Source organism: Charadrius vociferus, unplaced genomic scaffold (genome assembly GCF_000708025.1).
Source record: "Charadrius vociferus isolate BGI_N301 unplaced genomic scaffold, ASM70802v2 scaffold162, whole genome shotgun sequence".
Taxonomy (NCBI): Eukaryota; Metazoa; Chordata; class Aves; order Charadriiformes; family Charadriidae; genus Charadrius; species Charadrius vociferus.
In genome coordinates this window covers 2,148,203-2,160,536 of record NW_009647236.1, presented here as the reverse complement: position 1 = coordinate 2,160,536, position 12,334 = coordinate 2,148,203, and the positions used below count along the sequence as shown (strand labels likewise).

The 12,334-nt window shown below is 40.5% G+C and overlaps 1 protein-coding gene across 1 annotated transcript in view; it reads left to right on the top strand.

Annotated features, from left to right (window-relative positions):
• Window positions 1-327: 327 nt before the first annotated feature.
• The window catches only part of B4GALT3 (UDP-Gal:betaGlcNAc beta 1,4- galactosyltransferase, polypeptide 3), a 13,767-nt gene continuing 1,760 nt past the window's right edge, over window positions 328-12,334 (top strand). The window contains 4 exon segments of the mRNA XM_009879952.1: window positions 328-565; window positions 7,057-7,292; window positions 8,642-8,832; window positions 9,399-9,563. Of these exon segments, the coding sequence (XP_009878254.1) occupies window positions 328-565; window positions 7,057-7,292; window positions 8,642-8,832; window positions 9,399-9,563 (830 nt within the window).

The window sequence follows — 12,334 nt, the reverse complement described above, 5'->3', positions numbered from 1 at the left end:
GTCTGCCGCGGTCGGGTGCCGGTGCCCGTGCCCCCTTCCCCTCCACGTTGGCTCGTCTGCTCCGGGTGGGTTTGAGCAGCTTTTTCTCTCCTTCAGTCCGGCTGGTAGCGGGAAGGGGCGGATTGGCTCAGAGCGTCCCCGCGAAGCCGTGCTGGAAGAGCAGGCTGCCGCCTCAGAAAGTTTGACGAGGAGGAGGAGGAGGTGGTCGAGGTCGCGGTCGTGGTCGTCTCCCCTGCACAGCGATGTATCCCTGAAGGTAGCACGGCGGTTCGCGGAAGGCAGTTAAAACTCCTCACCCGTCTGATGCCAGAGCCCGGGCTAAAAGCTATGTCCCTCTCTCGTGTCGAAAACCCGTGTTTCCTGCTGTTTCTGTTTGTCTTCCAAGCGGTATTTATCCTGATACTCTACCGAGGTGGACCTTCCAATGTGTTTCGTGGGTTTTTAGACTCGCGTCCGATTCTGGATTACTCAAAAACTCATGATGTGTACACAAACCTCAGCTTGTTTACCCGAGCTCCTAATGAAGAAGCTGTACCGTACTGCTCTGTGCAGTCACCAATATTTGGTAGGTGTAAACCGGTAGTATTTTAAATAGCTGCTTTGGTATGTGATAGTGCTGAATGCTTTGAAAAATACACAACTTATATTTACAAACTTTTCCACTTTAAAAGTTGTGTAGTGATGTAATACTTAAACTGGAACAACTTTGTTGTGTCAATTAACTTGCCTTTATTGGTTATACCAGGAAAAGTATTTTACTGATCTAAAAACTTACGAAATTAATGATTTGGCCACATAGAGATTGTAGAACAAGAGTAAAAACAGTGCATGGTGTTAATACCAAGTTAGTAATGCTCTTTTTTTTTTTTTTTTCTTGGCAGTCCTGTATAAAATGTGTCAACAGTTGTATTGTGGTAACTGCATAATTCTGACCCTCTGTGTTTCCAACTTAATTGTTTTATTTGAAAAAGCACAGCAGAAACATGCCTGCACCTTGGTTGTCTTCACTACTGATGAGACTCCGCTGTCCTGAAAAGAGTCAAATGAGAAAGTTTTGGTCTCCAAAGGAAAAAAAAAGAAGAAAAGAAAACCAAATAAAACTAGATGCAATTCTGTGCAGCTTGCCTGCAAACCATCAGATAAGCAAGAGTAGTGACGTATATGGAGGAGGCAGAGATAGTAAAATTACAATAAAGTAATCAATGCTCTTAGAGCTGTGAAATCTTAAGACGTCTTCTTCTGCCCATCCCTGAGAGTGCTGAGAATAGAAGGGCTTGGCCTGCGTGTGGTACTTCAAAGCTAAAGTGAAAACTGAATGTTAGTTGTAGATGGAAACAAACAGTAAAGTTGAATGGAACCAAAAAAAAAAACAACCCAAGGCAAAACCACATGTTCTGGATAGTCTGTCATCCGTGTTCCCCCTTTCCCCCCCAGCTGAGAAATGCTACTCTGCAAGGTACTTGCCCTTTGTTTTATATGTCACGGGCACATATGAATAGATACAGAAATACTTTATAAATGTCTTGATTAGTTGTTATCATCTTCTCTCATGGGACTGATCTCTATTGGAAGCGTTCTATCAGAGAGAACGATCCCTTTTAATATTAATTTCATAAACTCCGTTAAATGAGATTTCAAATCAGTGTTTGAGGACTCCAGTCTCCAGTTCAGAGCTGGTAATAAGTCACTGTGTCCACTCCAAAGTGTGTTAAAGTAACTGGAAGAATGCCAAATGGCTTAAATGGTTTCTGCATCAGGGCTTTTATGAAGTGCAGCGCTTTTTCCACTTAGAGTAGATCATTTTGATAACTGAATGTAAGATCAGCTTGCAGCTCATCTGTCTTTTTCTTAACTCCTGAATCTACAGCATCTTGGTTCTTCCAGGGCTGTGGAGTAAGAATTCAAGTAAAATTACTAAACATCTCTCCCGTGGAAGAACTAGGCTCTTGATGACTAATGTTACTTATTTAATGCTTAGTGGTGTCCATTGAACCTTTTGTGACTGACAACTTGAAAAGCGTTGTACTAGATGTTCAGTGTCTTTGTTAATATTGTGAATAAATTACTCAAATTCCCTTAAAGGTTGAAGTTTCTACACAAATAACCAGTTGCCTGTTTCCTCCTCCTTTGTTTTTGGAAAAAGCAAAGTGTTTATATGCTAGAGTTGTGCTTATTCAAACTTAACGAAATGGCATTTAAATTCAAAATCTGACTTTCTCACATTGCACACAAGATATGTTGTTTGTTCTGGTTCATCTTTTCCTCTTACCAAGAAGCAGCTTGATGCTATAAAACTCAGGTTTTGATTTGTTTGTTGGTTGGTTTGGGGTTTTTTTGAAGAGGTACCTTATTTCGTGCATGGCATGTGCTGAACAAGTTGGTTTGGCCCTTGAGGACTTTAATAGTTGAAAGTTCTGTCTGTAACTGCTGTGTTAAATATGCTTGTGCTATGGAAATATTTTTTTTCCAAGCCCTTCCTATAGTATTTACTCTCTTTCACTCCCATCTGTCATAACCTTTTCATGAGTGTAACCATCTGTTGTAATGAGTAGCTCCTGCTGCTTTTCCTAATGGATGCTCTCCTACTAGAGTTTCTTCTCTTGGCTTTAAAGAGAAGTACAAAGGTGGTAATGCTGAGATTTATTTTCAGCTGCAGTTGAGGTAGCCTTGTATTCAGTCATTAGAAACTAGTGCTTAAATTAAGGCTGTTGGTCTGCTTTTTTTTTTTTTTCCTTTGATTCAAACAGTGGTAGAATGATACAAATACAACTCTATTGATGTAGTGAGGGATGCTGCACTTTCTCAGCGAGGTATTCATCCATGCTACTCTTCCTGTTTGTTTAGCTTGTGTAAGTTCTGCTTATTCTAGTTGAACTCAGTAATTATAGCTGCTAACTCTAAATGTGGAGTTTAGAAGTCGTATAGTTTCTTTCTTAAGATGGGATAGATCTGGTCAAAATCAATAGATACCCCGATAGTCAAATGTGTTGCCTATAAAGTAAAGCAAGCAGGGAGTATGCTGTCACTGGCACCAGCTAACAATACAGGTGGAGAATTGTGAGTTTGAACTCCACACACTAAAGTTTCATGTTAATTAAACACCCTCTGTGTGATGGTAAAGGCACAGAACCAGGCTACGAAGAAATTGCTTGGACACTTCAGGGTCCTGGTTCTGTACCTTGTCTGAAATGGGATCCTGTGCTTTCTAGGATGTCTGAGATAGGTTTTTCCTCCTTTCCCAAAGCTGCGCTTTAGCAGTTTTATTTTCCCCTATTTGGTCCAGTCTGCAACTGTACTGTTAATATCTGCGATTTAATTGGATTACAGTGCATTAGCCTTTTGTTAGTTGGGCAGGAAGGAGACCCAAGAGCCAGAATTTAGCTTGTAGTCAAGGTCTGTAGGGCAGCCAGAGGTTTTGGGGATATAAGTCACAGATTAACTTTTTTCTGTGTTCCTTGGCATATAGTCAGTTGAGTTTCTGAGCTGAGTTGTTTGAGGTATGGAGCCAAGCAGCTTGGGAGAACATGACGTCTTGAAAAACCTGAGAAATGCAGCTATTACCCTCATGAATCACATGCTTCGGTATGGAAGGAGACAACAGGATTGAAATTATTGCACGTGATTTTACTTAAACCCTTAAGTTCAAGTTTTTGGTTTTTTTTTTTAATTTAAGGATTATTGCTGCAGAATCTTACTCTGCAATATGAAGAAAGAGCCCTGATTGTATTACAGCAAACAAACCCCTGCCTTTGTGGGAGAACAAAAGGGATTAATTCCCTTTCTTATATTTTCCTTGGAGCAATGATCTGTAGTTGAAATCCAGTCTGAATATAACACTTCTTTAGCAAGCTCCAATTGTTATCAAATCAGTGGTTAATGGTGCTTTAGTTAAAAGATCTGATAATCAGGAAGTTCATAAATCTAAAAAGCAGCATAAATTACAGGTTAAAAATAATGTTGGACTGAAATGTGGTGGTCTTAAAGGCAGAACAGGAAACTGTCTGTGTAGAAGCAGGTAATAACATAATAAAATCTTAACAATGAACGTAACCTAGATTCATGGGCTCACAGCATGATTCTCTGATGAACTGCTTATCTGTTTCAGTTACAAAGGTACTGCAGTGTATTCCAGTTTCCTACTGAGGGTAATGCAATGAAAACCAAATCCCTCCTGCATTTTAGATACTTAGCGAAGGACTGAAAAGTGATACTTAAAAGTCAGCTATTGCACTATTTTGCTGACAAGCAAAATTCAGGTTTTCCTTTTAAAAACAAACAAAACCCAACCAACCAACAAAACCCACGAAATGGGATTCATAGTGGCTAGACCTTTTTGACAGTGTGAGGAATGGGATCAGTGGCTGTTCAGACCAACCTTCAGGAAATGCCATTATGTGTGTTCCTGGAGGAGGAAAAGGAGACACTTGTCAAGTACAGGTTTGCCCATCAGAAATGTGAGGTATAACAGCTCCCACATACTAGCAAAACGTTTCCCAGTTCTGAATGATGAGCTTGAATCTTATGCAAAATTTAGTCCCTAAGCCTTGTTAGTGCTCAAAAAACCCCCCACACCAATCTAGTGGAGGGATGTTGCTTCCTTCTGTGTCAGTTAAACAGGATGTGGGTGAATGCAGGCTCAATTTTTTTGTTAAAATTGTAGCAGAGACTTGAATGTGGGATGGGCTGGAAGAAGTACTTTCTGGACTCACCTGCTTAAATATTAGATTAGACTTAAAACACACCTGTACCTTTCCCTGCTCAAATGAAAGCTACTAAACACCAGGCCTAAATATTTGTTCTTTCTCTCTCAGGCTTCGTTTTAAGAAGTTTTTCTAGAGAATAATTTATTTCAGTGGTTTAAGAGGGAGTCTGACTTATAAGATTCTGAAACCTTGCTTCAAGACTGTCCTGGTTTGAGGTAAAACGGAACCAATTTTCTCTCCAGAAATTTTGCTTTGCAGCTAAGCCTCTTCTAACTACTGAAATTAACAGCATATTGTGCAGACACTGTTTACTCTCAGAGTGATAAGACCTGTGTTTATAGTTGATGCCAAGAAATGGTATGCAGAGAGATTCTTATTATTATACTTATTACTATAACACACAAGGCCAGATAACTTTGTTATTTGCCCCATTGGATGGTCGGAAGTGGAAAAGCGTAGAGGGGTCCCACCTGCAGGGAGGAGCAGACAGGACAGGTGACCCAAAACTGACCAACACGGTATTCCATTCCATCTGCTTCATGCTCAGTATAAAAGCTGAGGGATCAAAGGGTCAGCTGTCTTTCTTCAGTGGCCAGCATCCAAGGGGGGTTCTGTTAGTCTGCCTTTGATCCGATCTGAGCATTCCTGAATCCAGATCCATAATCCGGTTCCTGTCCGTCACTGAGTCCAGTCTGGGACTTTCCCTGTACCTGCCAGTGACGTGATCGTCATCCTGGAAGCATGATCTAGTTTTGTATATATTTCATTTTTTCCTTTTTATTATTATTAATATTTCATTAAAGTAGTTTAGTTCCTTCTAAATTCATAAGTCTCTTTCTCCCTCTCCCCCCCTCTCTCCTTGGAGAGAGTGGTGGGCATCTGCCGTTTCGCCTCAGTGGCCAGTCCGGCCCAAATCACGACGGAGACAGCCATAGGATTAACTATGAGCTTGGAAGGAAAAGAAAATCTTACTCATAAATTGTTTAAAAAACCAAAACCAACAACAACCCTCCCCCAAACAAACAAAACCAAAACCCTAACAACTTGCCTCACAGACTTCTGGTGCAAAAAAATATTTTGTCTTTGAGTAGAATGGCCTGCAGAGAATTGTTAGTCCTAGTTAAAACTGTCATTCGAAATTGTCATCTTTTGATTGTGATTTAGGTGAAGGTTTCTTCCTAGTTCATTTAAGCAATAGATTTTAATCTTGTTCTGCATGTGTACTTTATTTGCTTAGAAAGTGACAGTGGTTGGAAACCATAAAGGCACACTGATTTGTATATAAATATCACACTTCTGCTAGTTCTGGAGCCTTTTCTTGCTACCCAGGACACGCATTTAAATAATCGTAGAATTTGTTTGCTCATATTGTTACAATATGATGAGACTTGTGTCAAAATGGTGATTGACACTTTATATTCTTTCTTGTAACTTGTCAAGCTTTTTCCATCTGAAGAATGAAAGAATTCAAATAAAAATGCAAATTTATTTTTTTTATTAGGTAAAAGCTGTTAAATATATGCAGTATGTTTTGCATTTTAAATTGAGGTGTTGAGTAGAGGAACTATCATATGTAGCTGCTTCTGCTACCTTGTGCCCGTTCCCAAAAATGTAACATCTTTCTTGCTCCTTCTCTGTTCTGTCGTCTGCTATCCCAAAATTTTGAAGTACTGTCTGCTTATCACTGTGTATATAATTCCATGATATAGCAAATACAGCCCTTGTGGCATGTGATTCTGACATCAAATTGAACTTGAGACTTTTTTTAAATAAAGCTAACATTTCCTAAAGCATTTGTATTCATCCAGGCTTTAAACTATTTCTCCCCCAACCTGCTGAGTATCCTTTTGGACATCTTTGTCCTTGAACTTCCTCTGAAAGAGGCTTAGAGAATTTTTCCATATGGGTAGTAAAAGCAGATATGTCTATTCATTTTGATTTATTTTCAGTGCTATTCTTACAGTGAATACATTTATTCAAGGATCCCATCTAAGCAACACAAGACAGAAGGTTTGCTTGTGTAGTAAGGAGCCAATACCTGGAAAAAACAAGCTGTGCAGGAGCCCTAAGAGACTTGCTGGCTGTGCCGGGACTGGGGATGCCTCTGGCAGGTCGTCTGCCAGCCTGGTGCTGGGCCTGGCACCCCTCAGTATGGAGCCGTGGGGAGGTGACCAGCAGGCAGTGGTGGAACTCATTGTGGGCACATCTGCGTGGCATTGTTAACTGTTCTGTGGTAGGGCTGGTGTCTCAAGTAGTAAACATATGTGGCTAATCTGATAGGCTTGAACAAAGGTTGAGAAATATCACTGATTTCACTTCTTTTTTTTTTTCTTTTTTCTGTCTATCCTCACAGTTGGTCCGTTAACCATCACCTTCAGGGTGCTCCCTAGTGAAAGAATGATCATCAAAAAAAATCCTTTTGTTCAGTCTGGTGGCCGCTATAGGCCACCTCACTGCTTGGCCCGCTACAAATCAGCCATCCTTGTAGCATACAGGAACCAGGAGAAGTACCTTCACCATCTTCTCTACTACATTCATCCTTTCTTGCAGCGCCAGCAGCTCAGTTACAGTATCTACTTGATTCAACAGGTAAATCTAAATCAGATGTGCCTGCTGGTATGGCTTAGCTTCCCAGTTAAGGGTTAGGTTCTGAACAAAAAATGTGAATCTTCTTATGCAGAAGTACCATTTTATGCACGGGTTTAAAGCAGGTCAGTTAAGTGCATGTCCATGGCTGCTAATGATTGAAATGTCATACCACTTGTCAGGATCATCATTCCACTATTGATCTGTTATGCTTCTTTTTTTTAATTCTAGAGGGATAAAGTAGTCATTAAGTGGTAACTCATCTTTTCAGCTGTTCAGGAGGATGGCCTCGTGGGCCACAAGGATGATCCGAGGGCTGGAGCACCTCTCCTGTGAGTAGAGGCTGAAAGAGTTGGGGCTGTTCAGCCTGGAGAAGGCTCCAGGAAGATCTTATTGCAGCCTTCCAGCACCTAAAGGAAGCCTACAGGAGAGCGGGGGAAGGACTTTCTACTAGGGCATGTAGTGATAGGATGAGGGGGAATGGCTTTAAACTGGAAGAGAGGTTTAGACTAAACGTTAGGAAGAAATTTTTCACTTTGAGGGTGGTAAGGCACTGGAACAGGTTGCCCAGAGAAGTTGTTGAGGCCCCATCCCTGGAGGTGTTCAAGGCCAGGCTGGATGTGGCCTTGGGCAACCTGGTCTAGTGGGAGGTGTCCTTGTCTATGGCAGGGGGATTGGAACTCGATGATCTTCAAGGGCCGTTCCAACCTAAACCACTCTATGATTCTATGAAGAGTTGAATGTGGTTTGTCTGTAGCTTGTCAGTGTGGCTACTGAGCAAAACTGTTGAGACTAAATGCTAAAGTGAAGTTGTGTATTTTTAGTCTGTATCAAATAAAACCATCTGGCTCGACCCTGCTGTGGGGCAACCTGTACAGGTCAAACAGCCATTTTTAACTGACCTTGACTGGTATTGCAAAAGATCATTGGTGAGAGAGCAAGTTTTGGATTCATTAATTAAAACTGATAGTTGATTGGGAGGCAGAAGCAGCTTTTTTGTTTGACCAAGATTTGTTTTCTCATTTCTAAGCTCTAATAAGCAGTAGTCAGGGCAAAAGTGTTGATGAGCAGATGTACACCTGAGGATTGAGTTACTGGTCTCTTAAAAGTCAGCGTTCTTCAGATGCCCACAGTATATAGCCCCTGACACAGCAAAGCTTACAATTTCTGAAAATATTGCAGAATTTCACGCATTCTGGGTGAAATTTTTAGAGGCTGGGGTATGAAATTTGCAGCCAGTATTGATTCATTCCAGTGTCATTCAATTGAATAAGGTTTTTTTACTAACATAAACTTTAATTGAGTTATCCTCTTTGTTGTTTTGGTGAAGAAACGTAGGATTTCTTTTCTAGGTGGGGAATGGTACGTTTAACCGAGCAAAGCTGCTTAATGTTGGTGTCCGGGAAGCCCTGAAGGATGAAGACTGGGACTGCCTTCTCCTGCATGACGTGGACGTAGTACCTGAGAATGATTATAATCTCTATGTTTGTGATGAATACTATCCCAAGCATATGGCTAGTGCCATGGATAAGTTTCAGTACACGTAAGTGCCTCCGTGTGCTTTGGATATACTTATCCTAGTTGGTTCACTTTCTGCATAGAAAGTATGAATGGCTACAGTGAAAGATACAACCTCTAAGAGGTTTTCTGTTTGTTAGTTTTGCACTAGTGACTTTCCCAGAAAAGGGTTTTATTGACCCAAGCACGCAATCTTGAAGAGTTCCTTGCCTGCAGTTTGTTCCACTGTTAGCTCAGCTTAGCAAATGTCTGGCAGACTTCTGTTTGCTTTTCCTTCCGGAATAAAAGTATAGGATGGGAATTACTGGATCGTGTAGAAGATGTGTGATAGGATGCAGGTATTTTGAACTAACCTAAGATGTGAATTTCAAAACCAGCTTGACTTTGGTCTACTGGGGGTGGGGTGAGGAGGGAATGGAACATGATGGGAATTACACTGGTTTTGCTATTTTGGGCTTTTGCATTGTCATGATAGTGTCTGTAAGGTATGTGATTAATACATGTGTGACTTGGATCATGTTGTTAGTTTGTGGAGGCCTGGAATTACCCTTCAATATTGATGGTGTGTTGTTTTTTTTCTTTCTCTTTTAGTCTGCCGTATAAGTCCTTTTTTGGGGGTGTATCTGCTCTGACTCCAGAACATTACATGAAGATGAATGGGTTTCCAAATACGTACTGGGGCAGCGGTGGTGAAAATGACGACATTGCCACAAGGTACTAATGCACAGGACAGGCTTAAACCAGAACCAAGCTGGCTAGTGAAACATGTAGCATTACCCTACAAAAGGAACTAAGATGATGTTCCTTAACGTGCTTGCAGTATCGTTATAATCCAAAATGCTGTTGGCATTGGGAATGGTTAATGTCAGAAAATGCTCAGAATCTATGAATGTAATCATTGTGTGCTGGGAGGACAAAGCTTTCCTCAGACTTTGGAGGGCAGAATGTTACTTTACATCCTCGTGCCTTCAATCGCTCTGGAGTGCGTCTAAGGGGTTATAACCACCAGTAGTTGACAAGTGACTCCATTGACATGACCCACCCCAAGGGAAGGAAGGAATCTGCAAGCTTGACAAATAAGAACCAAAAGAGTACTTATTAATTCTCAGACAGTTGGGAATTTAAATTATGTTGTGCATCTAGGTTGCTCCAAGTATTATCTAATCACCAGTACTTGGAATTAAGGAACACAAGGAATTCCTACTTACGTCTTCAGTGCTGGGTGATAGAGAAGCCTGTGTACTGCTGTGAGTCAGTGACAGCAAGATCTGATGTTTTTTCTTGTACTTTAGTTGCCATGGCAGCAGCATGCTATAGAAGCGAATACAATGACTTTAGTTCCAGGTACTCTGCCTAATGCGAATTCTTCAAGTACAAAATCATGGCTGTAGCTTTTTTTTATTCAGCTTTGTCATTGCACTGTGCACCTTCATCATCCTGCACTGAGGCAAGCTCATGGGGAGTTTATAAAACTAAACTGACAATCAAGGCCTTGTGTGTTTTTGTTGTGGTTTTTTTTTTGGTCTTGCACAGTGTGACAAGTTACACAGTTCCGGTGGAATGTTCTGTTCAAGGACTATAGGAGTTTTTACAAAGCAGTATTCTTCTGGGAATTGAAAGTCAGATTTTCTAATATAGAATTCCTCCTTTTCCTTTCAGAGAAAGCTAACTAGAAGGGTGTACGATTGTTTAGAGAGTCAGCATTTACTAAAGGAATGGAATGCCAGGAAAATAGATCTTTAAATCAAACACTACAATGCTGGGTCTGTTCAGCTGTTCTTAGTACAGCTTAGGCATCTAATGTGGTTTTCAGTACCACTGGTAGAGTCATGCCAGTTATGCATGAGTGCACTTCCTTACAGAAGTCTCTTAAGTCAAGTAGGTTACATAGATCCCAAAATAGCCCTTTCTTGAAGGGAAATAAATCATATGTTGTTCCTCTGAAAACTTATACTAATGGTTAGCAATGTTCTGGCCTGTAGGTACATGGAGGCCATGGACAGTGTCTGGTAATGATTTAGTCACGTACTGAAGCCTCCACCTGCAGAAGTCACGAATGAGCTGGCTAGTTTTGAATGGCCAGCTTGATGCACCATTTGGATTTTAGGAAGTGCTCAAGCACTTCTTACCATGTAGCAACAAAATTAATTAGTATTTGAAATTGGACATTGAGATGCCAAAAAAACCCCAAATCCTGTGTAAAGGGGATGCTGCTTATTAAAGCAGAGTTAGTGAAAAACATGCTGGCTGCTACTTATAATTGGCAGACTGCAATACTCCATAATAGTCCTAGTCAACACCAGGATCTGCCTTTTATTAGAGGAAAACACTACTCTAACCGCTTATGTGTTAACATTATCAACTACAGGGAAGTCTGTTGGGTTTTTTCTTAGCAATAAATGGATGTATTAACTTTTTCATATTACGGTTTTAGTTTAATCTTGCAATGCAAAAACTGTAACAGCAAAGCTAGTTTAGCATTCTTGCTTTTTTATTCTCTTTTCAATTGAATGTGCAATAAGCTTATGTTCAGAAAACAAGAAACCCTGTCTAAAACTCAGTCTGAAATAATGGTATGTCATACTGTCAATGAAGTTTGTAATCATTTGATGGCTCTAGACTAACAAATATTTTCAGTTCTGTAACCTTTCAGCTTTATAACATTCCTGCTTTTTCCTGCTTCAGAGCAGCTTGCTGCTCTACCAAATCTCAACGGAAGGCAATCAAATGTTGCAAACATGCCAGTTAGATAACCTCAATTGAGCTAACACTCGTTCTTACATTCATAGGAATTTTCTCTGTGTAACAGGTTCCCCTATGATAATGGAAGTTTTCTAGCCCTATTACAGGTGGTTTTTTATTGGTAAACTAAATGTAGATGCCATGAGCAATGCATTGCTTGAAAATCATACAAAACGCTGGTTTTAGGAGCTCTGTTCTGGAATTCTAAGCCTTTTGTTCACTTTTTTTCTTATCTAACTGTTCTGCAGCTGAGCAGATCACATTTGTTTGTCTGGTGCACTGATCTTTTATGAAGCCAGTCCTCTAATCAGGCCATCTGAATGAATGGCACTTCTCAAAGAACAGAGGGAGGCTTAATCCAGATCTGAAACTTGGGACTGGCTTCCTTTCAGAAACTGCAAGTTTGGGTGTTTGGTGGTTTTCTTTTTTAAGTTTAGGTGATGGACCTTAAGGCAGTAAAAGCTCTGCTCTTACAAGGAAGTGAAAATAATGCTCAATTGTCAGATTCATGGGAATTGCTCTTGAATGCTTTGTATGCTGTTGTTCATTCCCTGCTTGCTATAATCCTCTTTGTACCCTGTTGAAGCGCACTGCAGCTGGGAGTTTTTTTAGCCCAAGCCTGGTTAGAACCTGCTAGAGAAGATGATGTGGCACTGTGGTGTTAAACTCGCTCCCTTCAGCTTCTGCATTTTGCTTTGATGATTGCGTTAACACTAAAAATTATCTCTGACTTTGAACTTCCCTATAACTAAGCCTAGAAATGGCATTTTCATGCTTAAGCAAAG